General features: G+C 46.2%; 1 protein-coding gene across 1 annotated transcript; it reads left to right on the top strand.

Moving 5' to 3' along the window:
- Positions 1–820: 820 nt before the first annotated feature.
- LOC144097518 (uncharacterized) lies at positions 821–12,199 on the top strand. Its single transcript, XM_077630221.1, has 3 exons — positions 821–1,171; positions 7,841–8,224; positions 11,466–12,199. The coding sequence occupies exons 1-3, from the start codon at positions 825–827 to the stop codon at positions 11,956–11,958; spliced, it is 1,224 nt and encodes a 407-aa protein (XP_077486347.1). The 5' UTR covers positions 821–824; the 3' UTR covers positions 11,959–12,199.
- The last annotated feature ends 3,336 nt before the right edge of the window (positions 12,200–15,535 follow it).

Raw genomic sequence — 15,535 nt, 5'->3', positions numbered from 1 at the left:
CTCAGCATATTCTTGAGACCAGTGTGTCGCGATGCGCTTCTTTATTTGCTCACTGACTGCATATCTCTCCTGCTTTACATTTAATGTATTATTTCACTGTTTTAGTTGTTTTATGCTCGCTAAGGAGACTGTGCAAACATAGGCTTCTCTGAGAAGAGAGCCCGCGTGGACCGATAAGTATTCACGACGTATGTTTAGCTCTGGGTGCGTCGGTCTAGTAGCTAATTGTCTGCAGCCCTTGTCTATGATCGACGCATCTGTATATGATATACATGCTCTGCGGCGTACATCAACAGGCGTTCCATTTGCCAGCTTCACTTTACGACGGAATTAAGTCGTCTTGTTCGTCGTTTTAGTTGCCCATGCCCACTGAGAGGGTTGCTACATTTCCAAAACAACAACTTTCATGGTGCATGTGGAAGAGTGATCTCCCTTTGCTCTCTCCCCTTTCTATCTCTCCCTTCGTTCTCCTTCCCACGTGTAGGGTAGCATACCGGGCGTCGCCTAGTTAGCCTCCCTGCATTTCCGTTCGTCTTTTTCCCTCTCTCATGGTCCTCAACACCCTGGCTTCTACAATTTTCTTCTTTTGTTTCTCTCGTTTTGCTGACATCATTGCGGACTTTCTATGTTTCGAGCTCGATTTGGACAGAAAATTACATCCCGAGGTGCCTTTTATGTCTTCTCTTTTTCTGTTATAGTAATAGTTATTTGCAAGAAATCAGTGCGTGTAACTTCTTCATCCCTGCACCCCACCTTCTTCTACTCGGCGCACTTGCTCTCGTGTGTTTCGGAATGACAGTGGAAGAAGCAGAAGCAAAATAAGGATGCGTACTTGCGCCGGGAAGGTCTTCAGTCTCCTTCTGTGTGCCTTCGCCTTGGCCTGCGCTGCCCTCCTTGTAGTCGGTGGCTGGGGCATCCTTTTCTGGCCTGCTGAGTACTGGAGACAGGCTGTGCTGCCGGAAGTCGCCACCGTGGGAATGCACATCGACCCGTTCGAGCTTGTGAGACCCGGTGCCGGAGGCCTGGGTGAGGAGACGGGATCCGCCTGGGCAGTCCGCTATGAGTGCCGGCGCCGAGCTGACGTGGACACTATCTTTCTCTTCCACTCAATGCCCGAAGCCTGGCAGAGTCGGGCTGCTCTACGGGACACGCTTCTGTCCAAGTGGGCCAGGTGCGCAAAATTCGTAACGATAAACGTCGCACGGGTTCACCAGGGATTAGTTCAAATGTAAGGAAATGCCCCTGGAGCACTGCTAGGACGCATGTTGCAACATGTCATGCTGATGTCTGCTTCTTGCAAGTAGAAGTTGCACCGAAGTGGGCTAACAGGCCGGTCTTTGGCGGCGCTGAAAGTTCACTGTGTGTTTTGGAGGTTGCGTTCGTTAGCTTTTGTGGCGCCACGGAAAAAGAACTAGGCGAGGTTACATTTCTTTGCAAGTTGAAACCCGTCGCGATGGCTCAGTGGTTAGGGCACTCGCTACTCGTCTGGAGTACCCGGGTTCGAACCCGATCGCGGCGGCAGCGTTTCGATGGAGGCGAAACGCAAAGGCGCCCGTGTGCTGTGTGATTTCAGTGCATGTTAAAATCCCCTGCTGGTCGAAATTATTCCGGAGCCCTTCACTACGGCACCTCTTTCTTCGTTTCCTTTCTCAGTCCGTCCTTTAACCTTTCCCTTACGGTGCGGTTCAGGTGTCCGTCGAGAAGTGAGACAGATACTGCGCCATTTCCTTTCCCTAAAAACCAATTTGCGAAATTACCAAACCCGCCGCGGTGGCTCAGTGTTTAGGGCGCTCGACTACTGAGCCGGAGTTCCCGGGTTCGAACCCGACCGCGGCGGCTGCGTTTTTATGGAGGAAAAACGCTAAGGCGCCCGTGTGCTGTACAATGTCAGTGCACGTTAAAGATACCCAGGTGGTCGAAATTAATCCGGAGCCCTCCACTACGGCACCTATTTCTTCCTTTCTTCTTTCACTCCCTCCCTTATCCCTTCCCATACAGCGCGGTTCAGGTGTCCAACGATATATGAGACAGATACTGCGCCATTTCCTTTCCCCCAAAAAACCAATTATTATTGTTATTATAAATTACCATAGAGCACAGTTTTCTGTACCAAATAATGTACTGCCAGAGGGTTTTACATACTGAAGAAAGCCGGAAAAGGGATTAGCTCTGATGATTCACGATCAACTTTACCGAAAATAGTCTTTCAGTCTCCCTAAAGCCGTTTAGGAACAGAACCTGCATCGTGGATTTGGATTGTCATTATCTTTGTAATTATGGCAGCTATGGAGATTTAAAACACACAAGGTATTCAATAGACTAAGATGAGCAATATACCAACAATGCATTTCCACATAGGTTCTACGCACAGACCGACAGAGAGCGATAAAATACTTTCCGTCAAGCTCATATTTCACTACATACAATAATAATTGGTTTTTTGGGGAAAGGAAACGGCGCAGTGTCTTCATCACATATCGTTGGACACCTGAACCGCGCCGTAAGGGAAGGGATAAAGGAGGGAGTGAAAGAAGAAAGGAAGAAAAAGGTGCCGTAGTGGAGGGCTCCGGAATAATTTCGCCCACCTGGGGATCTTTAACGTGCACTAACATCGCACAGCACACGGGCGCCTTAGCGTTTTGCCTCCACAAAAACACAGCCGCCGCGGTCGGGTTTGAACCCGGGAACTCCGGATCAGTAGCCGAGCGCCCTAACCACTGAGCACTACAGACAAGAAGTACACTTTGCCGACGGCTTAATTGGCATAATGACGCTTGCGCGATGATGATAAGGGCGAATTTCTTCGCCCTTTTAATATAGCTCCTGCATGGTTGTGTATCATTTGCCAATTGGATAGACGAATGAATGAAGCTTGAAACGGTTTCCGGCTTATTCTTGGCTCTTAAAGTCTAAAAAGCGCTACCTGCAACTCCGGCTTCAAGCAGGGACGAGTTTCACGACGATTCTCACTGTTTTCACACGCAAATACCAGGTCTAAGATCAAAGGAGTCGAATATCTTCGAAAAGGGGCAGGGTAGGAGAAAATTGCCAATTAAAATTGGCTATGAATGCGACCGCCTCCAACCCTCCGAAAAGAATAAGCATGCTGACTGCACTAAATACAAAATTTAATATTCCATGTTAGTTAGAGCGACCACAATTTTTTTTTTAATTTTCCGTTCATGTGTTCGCAGCAAGAATTGCAGTCGTTAGTTACACATTGTCTCGTTTCTATTTATGCAGCTTCACACTTTCATTCAAAATACTTGTGCCACTTCCTTTTCGCACTTGAAAAGATTTTTACTTACATACTTTACTACGCAAAAATAAACAAGCAGAACGGCTATTTACCAATGCGTGAAGTGTTCTAATTACGGTCTAAACGCCCTCTGTATCACTGACGTATTATTGGGTTTCAGTTAGGGGCAACGCGTAACGGAGAAAATCATGAAGACAGTCTCATACTGTTACAGGTGTGCACTGTAAACGAACTGACGTTAGACCTGCAATGAGCAACAGCCACACGAGTCGAATTCGCCTTTAGGAAAGCTGGAAAAGAAACTGTTTCGAACGAGGCACGAATGACTTGTTCTCTCTAGTCACTATTGAGAAGAATCGGCTTTGTATTAGGGACGCAGGCGCAAAGAGAAATATCTGAACCACCAAATTGTCTTCGCGGTTTTCCATCTATCGGTGACATCCTGCTCAGCAGGCAGTGCTGTGTCTAGAATTCAGAGCAATAATGGTGGTTATGAAGAACTCAGTTTGAGACTACAGAACAGACTTAGGGTTTTAGCCACATTGTGCTATATAGTGCGCTCCAAAGTTCCAGAAACGGAGGGCTTCCGTTTCGCTTTTATTAAAATGCGGGGGCCAAGGACAGAATCAAGCCTTTTAGTTTGCAATGAGCCATTCGAAGCTTTCGTCACTCAACGATGGTGTTTATTGCTGCGGCGCACCATAGCCACGAAGATACAAAAGGAATACATATACTGCTCAAAGCAACAAGTATGTACTTACCTAGATTTGCCAAATATACATAACCAACCGTTAAATCACTCTTGTCGTCTTACACGAGTTAAAACAGCACGACCGGTACACTGGACTAGCCGCTCTGCAGGTTGATCGTATCAGGCGATCGAAAGGCGGCTTGTAGCTACCAATGAAAACCATTGAGGCGAATGAGTGGTTGATAACTGCTTGACCATTCTAGTGGTCCCTGTAGTCAGAGTCAGTATTTTGAAATATGCACCATTTTGAAGCGTTCTGCAACACGCATCAAAATCTGCTCTTAATCACTATAAGGGCTAGCGTTTCCCGAGTATTTCGAAGCTTCATTCTCATGTACTTCAAAAAATAGCGTGGATCGAAAGCTGGGAAAGCCAGACTATCATCAACAGGGTGAGTTGTTGGGCTAGTTGGTGTTCGGATTTTACAGGCATATTTTTAGCGCAAAGGACGGGACGAGATACAGACAAGACGAGCACGGGCGCTACTGACAACTGCTTTGTTGAAGAAAGATCGAGGCATATAAATACATATCTGGCCTGCGCCAGCGCTACCTAACAAGGAACTTGGAATCACAGCAGATGACGCGATAGGAAATTTATCTCAGCATTATACAAAACGACAGACGTGTCACTAACGCAGTTCAGACCCCCTTTCCTGATAAAGAAAGCTTCCAAAGTTTCACGGGCAGTTTTTTGACAACTTCTGCCAAGGATTGAAGCACTCCGGAACCGTGGCTCACACTTGGTGCAAGCAATGCAGTGGGCAACTAAATTCGTGCGTTCCTTATTGTAGATATCTTTAGCATGCTCCCGGAGTCGATCGTTTACGCAGCGCCCTGTCTGGCCGATGTACTCCTTGCCACATGACAGGGGAATCCTGTACACGACGTTCATAGCGCACTGCACAAACCGTTTTTCGTGGTTCTTATGACAGCCCCTTTTTTTGTCTTCGCAAGTAATGCGGCGGCTCAGCTGAGCAAGTTTCTTAGGGGCTGAAAAAACCATAGGCACGTCAAACCTATTAGCCACCTTTTTCAGGTTGTGGGATACCTTGTGCAGGTACGGTACCACTTCCGGCTTTTGCTGACCATCCATAGTCTTTGCTGCAGATGTGCGCTTACCAGGATTCATTTTCTTGAGGAGCGTTTCCGCGACTGCCATCACGACCGACCCAGGGAAGCCGGCTGAAAACAGCCTACCCAATTGATGCTCAAAACTTGCCTGCATCTCATGGACACACGACTTCCTTAGCGCCAAATCCAAGCAAATCTCTGCTTGGATTTGGCGCTAAGGAAGTCGTGTGTCCATGAGATGCAGGCAAGTTTTGAGCATCAATTGGGTAGGCTGTTTTCAGCCGGCTTCCCTGGGTCGGTCGTGATGGCAGTCGCGGAAACGCTCCTCAAGAAAATGAATCCTGGTAAGCGCACATCTGCAGCAAAGACTATGGATGGTCAGCAAAAGCCGGAAGTGGTACCGTACCTGCACAAGGTATCCCACAACCTGAAAAAGGTGGCTAATAGGTTTGACGTGCCTATGGTTTTTTCAGCCCCTAAGAAACTTGCTCAGCTGAGCCGCCGCATTACTTGCGAAGACAAAAAAAGGGGCTGTCATAAGAACCACGAAAAACGGTTTGTGCAGTGCGCTATGAACGTCGTGTACAGGATTCCCCTGTCATGTGGCAAGGAGTACATCGGCCAGACAGGGCGCTGCGTAAACGATCGACTCCGGGAGCATGCTAAAGATATCTACAATAAGGAACGCACGAATTTAGTTGCCCACTGCATTGCTTGCACCAAGTGTGAGCCACGGTTCCGGAGTGCTTCAATCCTTGGCAGAAGTTGTCAAAAAACTGCCCGTGAAACTTTGGAAGCTTTCTTTATCAGGAAAGGGGGTCTGAACTGCGTTAGTGACACGTCTGTCGTTTTGTATAATGCTGAGATAAATTTCCTATCGCGTCATCTGCTGTGATTCCAAGTTCCTTGTTAGGTAGCGCTGGCGCAGGCCAGATATGTATTTATATGCCTCGATCTTTCTTCAACAAAGCAGTTGTCAGTAGCGCCCGTGCTCGTCTTGTCTGTATCTCGTCCCGTCCTTTGCGCTAAAAATATGCCTGTAAAAAACCAGACTATCATGTTACGAAGCGAGTTTTCTACTCTCAGAATACGCTTGTAGTGCGCGTACTGCCAGACGAGTTGTCAAGCTGTTTTCTTGATTATGCTCAGTGGCTATCGCCATTTTCGACCACGTTAATTTCCGGCTTTCCGCCGCGGTGGCTCAGTGTTTAGGGCGCTCGACTACTGATCCGGAGTTCCCGGGTTCGAACCCGACCGCGGCGGCTGCGTTTTTATGGAGGAAAAACGCTAAGGCGCCCGTGTGCTGTGCGATGTCAGTGCACGTTAAAGATCCCCAGGTGGTCGAAATTATTCCGGAGCCCTCCACTACGGCACCTCTTCTTCCTTTCTTCTTTCACTCCCTCCTTTATCCCTTCCCTTACGGCGCGGTTCAGGTGTCCAAAGATATATGAGACAGATACTGCGCCATTTCCTTTCCCCAAAAACAAATTATTGTTATTATTATTATTACTCTGCGTGGTTAGCATCGATCTCTTGCAGCAGCCAGTATCCGCTGCAGTGAGACGATATCGGCCCCTCTTATTTTCTCCCCCTTCTTTTTCTTTTTCTTCGGAGGTAATTATGTTTACTTTGTAGCGTTTCACTGCACCCCAGATACCCTAACTGACCGTACCTTAGCAGCTCAGTAATTTACAAGTAGAGGCGTTGTTAGTTTTTAAGTTTGTGAAGATGCTCAAGAGTCACGAATATTAAGCTGAATTTAGCGAAAAAAATGTGTGATGGGCCAATAGACTTGCCGAGCACGAGGGCTTACTTTACTTTATTAGTGTTACTTACTTTATTTTTTAGTATTATTTCATATAAGCGATTCAAAGGCGGATATCTGATTCTGCCGCTGAGTCTAAAGTTCCGAACCCATATGCATGTCCATATATCGGGCATTAAATAAAATGAGGTAGAGTGCGAAAAATTCTGCACCGATGCATCTGAAAACAACATATGGTGAATTTCCACTGTTTATCGTTAATGGGGAGACCTCTGCCCTTTTTTATGTTTGTTATGTCCTTGGTATTTTAATTTACTTCTTTGGCAAGAATCAGGCCTGCATTAGCAAGCTTGTGCTGATTTTTTTACCTCAGTAAATGTGACAGGAATTGGTCAAAGCGAATAAAACTTAGTTCCAAAAAGCGGTGTAAAGGCATATATAGCGTGGACACATGACGAGTCCCCAGAAATTAATCATTATCCGAGGGAGTGAAGCCTTTGGACTGACTTGAATGATTCTACAAAATGAAAAAAAGTATGAAATGCTTCCCCGATGGAAAAGTATTGAGTGGCTACGGGGATATTGAATTTCCAACATAAAAAGTGTCCTGGACGCATACGGGAAAAGGTAGCCACAAATCAGCCCGCGGAATTGCTATCGAGCTCCCTAAGTCTAAATTTAGCGATTTGTTAGGAATATAAATATTCGCACAGGACACATAACTTGATTTATAGATTAGAGTGCTTTCTAAATTCGGTATACTGTGGTCTGCGCGGCAATTCTTGGAAAAAAATTGCGACCTTTAGTTTCACGTGAATTCTCGGAAGCTTCCACACAAGTGTGTAAATGGGCCTAAATAAAGCATTTTTGTTATTTCTCCGTTCATACTTACCTTGCCTGTTCATCTGTTAGGATGACCTTTTTTACCAACTCTTTCATTCACCATCTAGCAAATGTAAGCTGTCGCACTCTGACCTGTACTTTCTGGGCAGAGATTTTTTCAACTGGACTGGCATCTTCATTGTGGGCCTCGAAGAGACAGTAGGCGCTGATATCTCCACCGACGCCTGGACAGAATTTGAGGCGACCACCATCGGTGACATGGTTCGGCTTAACATGAGCGACGAGTACGCCGCCGTCAACGCAAAGTTCTTAGCAGGACTGAACTGGGCGACGCTGCACTGTCCGCGCATCCGCTACGTCGTGAAGTTGGATGATGACGTGGCGGTGGAGCCGTTCCTGTTCCGCCGCTACCTGAACAATGTGCACCCGACGGCTCGAGTGATCTACTGCACCCACCAGGAACACAGTCGACTGCTTCGGCACAGCCTGCGATCGGGACACAGTCTGGACCTACAGGGGGAACCGGACTACGGGTAGGTGTCGCTTTTAGCCTCAAACGCGCATGGCTCGTAGGGCTTAAGTGAACGCTTTCTGTTGACTGCTCATAGTGAGCGCGGCTGTAGAGCGAAACGTAAATTATAGGAATTTCTCAGCCTGCATCTGCTTTGGCCTTCTGGAGCTCCGAGTTTGCTTATTCCGAAATTAAAAAAAAAAAGCTTGGGGCCTTTGTAAACACATTTTCAAAGAAGGAAGTGTGACAGCCTTTGTATTGCCTGCTATGGTGTCTACAAAGAATGTGCAATGTTCTTCTCGTGATTTTCCCGCAAAACGCCTTTTAAGAGCGGTTCAATTGCTCTTAAATAGTATGCAAGAGTCATCACCTTATACAGTGTTTGAGTGTGTTATACTTGAATATCATGCAGAATTATGCTAATCCGACCACTAATCCTCCTTAATTAGCTCAATAATCCTCAGTAATGCACGTGAATCTATTTTATGAGGTGCGTCTTTTTTAAAAGTTAGGGGCTCCTTCGGAAGTTTTGAGGGTTGGGCTAACTGCTACATTTTGGGGATCCACCTTTCACCTGCCACAGTGGGCAGGTTGTGGGGATTACAAAAAGTCACGTAGCCTCTCCCAACCGATGAGTATGACCCGTCATGGCAAGTCGCGATGACGGCACAAGGCCCCGTGACGTCTCTTGACCTATCAAGGAATTCGTTACGTAGAAACCGGAAACTGCGTGAGGAGATCAAAAATACTATCGCATTAAAAATAAATTCTGAAAATAAGGGCCGTTTATATCCACATTTCTGTGTTCTTAAAAAAGCGCGCTAACGTTCAAAAGTTTAAAATTGTGTCCAATGCTTTGCGTCAAATAAAATGTGCAGCAAAAGCTCGTATTGTTGTCGTGCGTGCTAACATGACTCACCCTAATACATTTCCTTGCTTCTAAACGAACTTGCTTTTCGTGCTCTCGTGCGAATGAAACTGTTGGGTACAGTGCTAAACATTGCTCGAGGCAGAGCTTAGCTAGGGTGCTAGGTACCAGGTAGAAGCTTGAATGTGCATGTCTACGATCGGCGAAGCAAAAACAAATTTAAATAGAAGATAATAAATAGCGGTACTTTTGGGCTCAAGCCAGTGTTTTTGAGAAATTTTGACAACGCTCCTTTATATATTGTATGTATTTAGAGCTCTTCTTTTCGATAAACGCAAGATCACGGAATGAATGACAAGTGAAAAATGACCTTTGCGTGTCGTATAAGTAGCAATATTTTGTTATTTGCGCGTCTGACAGCACTTATTTGGTAGCATACGTATTCAAGAAATATTCCAGCATACTGCACCTCCTGATGTTCTAGATACAATTAGCCTTTCATAGTGGAATGTTTAGTGCTGGCGCACAATAAACGTAGACGAGAAGGACCCACTATTGCGTTGAACTTCAGCCCACGGAAGTGGGTGGAGCTATTGTTCGTACCACAATGCATTAAAGTCAGGGCATATAAGGATCCAGTCAGTACGGCCAGCGCATAGTGAACCTCGGGCAGAAATCCACTCTCATGAGTCTAAGACAATTCCACATACTCGTACACATAATCCACATAATTCCCCATAATCGTCCACATACATAAACGTTTTCAGATATGGTAAAATTCCAAGCTTTTCGTTCAATTCTCCTTTATTAAACGCCATGAAAAAGTCACTCACAATGGTGTCTATGCATGACGCAGCATGAAAGTAAGCTGACCCGCTTCAGGGTGTCATGACAATGCATTTCTGCCTGACTTTCAAAACATGTTAACTAAATACTTACTGCCCATAGTTTTAACGCACAAGGCACCGAGAAATGCTTTTACGGGTTATGGTTTATGAGGTTCAAAGTTATGAGGTTTGAGTCCTAAAGCCACTGAGGCTGTGAGGGACGCGGTAGTGGAGCGCTCCGGAATAATTTTGGCTACCTGGGGATCATTCATGTGCACTGACATCGCACTTTACACGTGTCTATAGGATTTGGCCTCCATCTAAATGCGACTGCCGCGGCCTGAATTGAACCCTCGTATATCGGGGTCCCGGAAAATAGCTCCATTTGCTTCCTGGAGCTGAAGTTCAGCGCTGCTGCATGCCCTTGTAGTCTATGTGAATCTCCTTCAACTGCTGCACGTTCCAGAATGAAAGAAGTCAACCAGCCTGCACAGCCACACACCCTGCTCAAGTACACTGAATTTCTTAGTAGAAGCATAGAATAACGGCCTCAGGGGTGAGTTGGTGCATGATAAGATGAACGGCGGTGCAAACAATGACACCAACAAGGAAGAGACACCATATGCGCACACTACCAACTGTTTATTTCGTGGAAATTTAAACATTCAGCTCAAGCATGTGACATCGCATTATCGCTCCGAACCCAGCACGTGGAAAAACACAGAAACATCAGGGAAACCAAGAAGAAAACTTAACCCCTGCAGAAAAAAAGTAACAGATTCTGATAAAGAGAATTAAAAAACTAAAAGGAGGGGGCCATTTCTTAGCAAAAGTAGCGTCACACAATCGTAGCAGTTGCAGAGTCATACATGAGAAGCAAAAGCAGTCAGACAGTAAAAAACCAATAACAAATAACAATCATAGCAAAAGTAGAGTCAAGCAAATGAAGCAAAAGCAGTCAGAGATCGAAAAACAACAAACACTAAAAATGTAAAACCAATAACAAAAAATACAACAGACGGCCGCTAGAAAAGGAGGGCTGAAAAGTCGCACTGAACATTCCCTGAACACAGAATGAAGTTTCATTACTTGACAGTTTTTTTGTGACATCATGTTCAGTGGAACTTTTCAGTATCCTTTATTTGTTTCCACTGGCAAAAAGCGATCGGAGAGGTACATTGTTGATAAATCAACTTTTGGTCCCCGAAAACAGGTTCCATTTTCGGCCGTTTCCCTAGGCTCTCATCCGGAAGGTCACCAAAAATTATGAATCACATGATAAAATTCAGCAAATGCTAAGCCTAACGCTACAGTTCGCAGGCATCTGGAAGGTCACCAAAAAACATGACTCACATGATAAAATTCAGCAAATGCTAAGCCTAGCGCTACAAATCGCAGGCTTCTGGAAGGTCACCAAAAAACATGAATCACGTGATAAAATTCAGCAAATGCTAAACCTAGTGCTACAGTTCGCCGTCTTAGAGGGCTACGAACTGAGTGAACTGCCTTTTCATCCGTTCCATGATCGGTTCAATTATTAATTCCCCTATGTATCGCTCTTACACCAGGTACTGTTCCGGCCGGACCGTGATCATGAACACGCCCACAGCAGAGGACATAGTCCGGGCATCTCGAGTAGTCACAGCGCATTCGACCGACGACCTCTACGTCACGGGAGAACTTGCGCTGGTGGCGAAACTGACTCACCAGTCACTGAGTTTCACCAGTCCTCGAGAGTCCGAGGGCATCGAGGTGGCCATTGAAGGCAATGACATGCTCACGCACATGGAAGGCGCTTTCGGCCAAACCAGCGAGCGCCGAGCGGCCTGGCACACGGCCATCTGGAACGAGACGCGCACCTCCAGCGGTCAATTGGACGCTGCGGCACTCCACAGCGGAGCGCACCTCTCTGCGAGGCTCCTTCGGGGCCAGTCAGCCATTCGGGATTGGCTGCAAAGAACCTCAGCTCCAGCCGCGTCGCCGACATTACTGGAAACGACACCAGGCCTATCAAGCAATGCGTCAGCGCCCGTTGACCAATTGATCCACGAGAATAACTAAATCTCCGTTATCTGACCAGTTAACGACTCGCTTGGTGTGAGCAATATTATGAGCGAAAATTTTGCTACTTTTGACTAGGAAACCATTGCAAGAATTTTATTTGCTACCTATCGAGTTACTCACTTTGAGCAGATCGCATCCCGTATAAAATTCATACAGTTGGAGTAACAGTTTCGAATCAGTTTTATTTTATGAGAGTAAATATACGCCTATAAGAATTAGTATAAACTTCGTACTGCCGAGTAAATTGTGATAATTTCTTAGTGAGAAAATTTATTTTGTAATTACCAAACATATCAGACCATTATTTTTAATTTTCTACGTGCTCGTTCGTTCCATGTGCTATAATGATGCAGCTAAGTTAATTTTATCTTTTTATCTCACATTTGTAACCGTTTGTCGCCTTTGCTGTGAGTATATTTTATCCCTCTGCGTAATACCTATGGCCATAGGAGTACGTAGGCATATGATATCCTAATAATCATTGTGAAATGAGCGCGCGAAGCTTACTCCAAGCCGGTGGTAGGGCTATATTTTTAATGTTTCCTGTTTAGAAATGAGCAGCCCCTCTGTTCTTGCGCATTTCCGTTCCTATATGTGTAGCGCCTCTGTTACCCAAAATGAGCGGTATCTCCTTAGCTATTATTGCGACTTCCTAAATATTAATGGAGATCGTTCGTTCCTTTCTAGGCTCGATTATTATATGAGGCAGGTAGAAAAAAGTTTATTAAGCACAGTTGCGCACATATATTTCTCACTAAACCGCGCAGAGAAATTTGGCGGATTTTTCAGCCGTAAACTTAGATTACGCAACTGTAGAAATGTATGCGTACTGCGTCGTGTTTCAGTGTCGTGCATATATAGACATCGAGCGTTGACAGTAAATACAATTTTATGTTCTAGTGTCGCTGCGCTTGTCTGCCGTACCGTCGCCCAAGACGGTGACCAAATGAGACACTTCGACTCGAAGCGAAACCTTGTCCTTCCTTCACGGTTCTGCGGCCCAGTGTTTAGTGGCGTCGTGAGGGCTTTGATGCACTCCATGCTTCAGCGTAAATTGTTCCTGGGTTTACGGTTCTGGGTGCAGTTAGCGAACACCATGCCAGTGTCGTTTCGCTGCGTTTCTGCGCTGCGTTTCATTTTTCTAGGCGTTGATTTTCTGTCGAGAAGGTGTTGTGGTATTTCCCTGGAATTTGTGGTGCCCTGGCTGTCATCGCACCTTCGAATCACCCGTCGGAGTTCCCACATGACCGACTGATCCAGTTTGTAATTTATGGCTCAGTAGGAAGGCGCAAACTACGCAGCAGGCGTCAGCGTGGTTCCTTGTTCAATCAACTGCATGGTAGCTGCCACGCGGCACGCTTCTTGCACTTAATTTTTATTGCGAAGCCATAATACTTTAGGTCGCACTTCAGCCCGTTCCGTGGCGAGGCGGTGGTAGGCACCATTGACCTTTAGCGTGACCTCGCTGCGTGACGTCACACCACGTGACCTAGAGTGACGTCACACCAGCTGTGTAAAAACGGGGCCCCATCTCACGCCGTCGCGAGGCGAGGCAGTAGCCACCAACGGCGGCCTAACTCCCGCTCCTCTCACCAGGGGCGCTACGGTCGGTGTGACGTCACACCAGCTGTGTAAAAACGGGGCCCCATCTCACGCCGTCTTGAGGCGAGGCGGTAGCCACCAACGGCGGCCTAACTCCCGCTCCTCTCTCCAGGGGCGCTACGGTCAGAGTGACGCCACACCAGCTGTATAAAACAGCTCCGCTCCTCTCGCCAAGGCAGTCATACAGCCAGAAGTTACGATGGTGCCTACGAACAAGGCAGCTCGGCAGAATGCAAAGAGGAAGCATCAGCGAGCTACGGAGACGGAAGAAGAACGAGAAGAACGACTTTCTAAGCCGCGTGCTTCGCAATCACCAGGCTTAACCAAGCTAAGCCACGGCCGTTTTTCTTTCAGTTTCCTGGTATTTGCGTAGTGAGGCAAAAGACGAAAACAAAGACGGATGCTCAATAAAACCTTGAGCTCTTTGGTTCCAGCGTTCTCCTCTTCTCCTTTGGGGCAAGCGCCAAGGGATATGCCTTGAAACCTGTGTGCGATTTATTCCCGGATATATAACTGTATCAGGAAGATTTTTATGCTAGAATGTTAGTTTACAGCTTTTATTTTTCCATTTTTTATCACATTTTTGATCCAAAATGGAGTCGTCCTCCCAATTATATCCGATTAATCCATTCCTTACCCATTCCTTACCTTTGATTTGCTATCTGAGCTAATGCTGCTGCTTTCGGGAGATGTTGAACTTAATCCTGGCCCCGGACCAACCAACCTTTCCGATGTTTTAGATGCTCTCAAGCGGCTAGAAGAACACCATGCAGCCATGCGTGCCGACCTTGATCAATTGAAAACAAACCAAATCAGCCATGAAACACAACTAACTGCACTTTCAAACCGAGTAGCAGTGCTCGAATTAGACGAGCGTAAAATAGTATCACCATCAAAACAGGTAGAGACTAGCCAGTTTAGGCAGGACATCGCTAAACTAAAGGCCGCCAACATAGACGCGAAGAACAGGATGCGCCGAAACAACCTGCTCTTTTTCGGCTTAGATGATAGCGACAAAGAATCGTGGACTGAATCGGAGGAAAAAGTTATTGCGCTGGGCAAAGAAAAACTAGATTTTAATCTAGAACCAAGCGCAATAGAACGCGCCCACCGCATTGGTCAATTCTCAACGAAAAAAAAGCGACCAATAATAGTTAAAATGAATCACTACAAGGCAAAAGAAAGCGTGCTTGCATGTGGTCGTAAATTGAAAGAAACACCTTACGTTATCCGAGAAGACTTCGAATTCGCCACTCGACTCGCTCTCTCCAAATTGGTTCAATTCATTAAGCCCCGAGGGTGTAGCTTTAAGCTTCGATACAATAAACTTATCGTTGGCGAGAAATATTACACCTACGATCATGCCTCTGATACCATAACAGAAACAGATACGAACACCAAGCCCGCGGCAAAGATAAATGGAGCACAGGACAATACACAGCAGGCCTCAGAGCAAGCCAAGTGACACTCTACTGAACTGCATGAACCGATTCCGCCAAGCAATCGTCATTCACCCGCCCTCATCAACATCGCTTTTACTAATATACGGAGTATTCTACCTAAACGCCATCAGGTTCACAGTTTCATTGAAGTCACAGACGCCGATATGGTCATACTCACAGAAACTTGGCTGCACCCAGAGATAGAAGACCACGAATTGTTCCCTTCAGACTACCATTTCACCACATACCGCAAAGATCGCACTAACCGAAAAGGGGGAGGAGTTCTAATAGCCGTTCGTAACACTCTGCAGTCCTCGATTATCTGGCATGATAATATCCTAGAAATGATCTGGGTATGCCTTCACAACGCCTCCGGAAAGCTAGTGTTCGGTGTCTGCTATAGACCCCCAGACAGTCACGTATCATTCCCCGATTCCCTACGCCATGAATTAACGATTATGAGGAATGAGTATCCCAAAGCACCCATATTTCTGTTTGGTGATTTCAATTACCCACAAATTAACTGGTCA

Source organism: Amblyomma americanum, chromosome 7 (genome assembly GCF_052857255.1).
Source record: "Amblyomma americanum isolate KBUSLIRL-KWMA chromosome 7, ASM5285725v1, whole genome shotgun sequence".
Lineage (NCBI taxonomy): Eukaryota > Metazoa > Arthropoda > Arachnida > Ixodida > Ixodidae > Amblyomma > Amblyomma americanum.
Note: the sequence above shows the minus strand (reverse complement) of the source record. Positions and strands in the feature narration are given on the sequence as shown.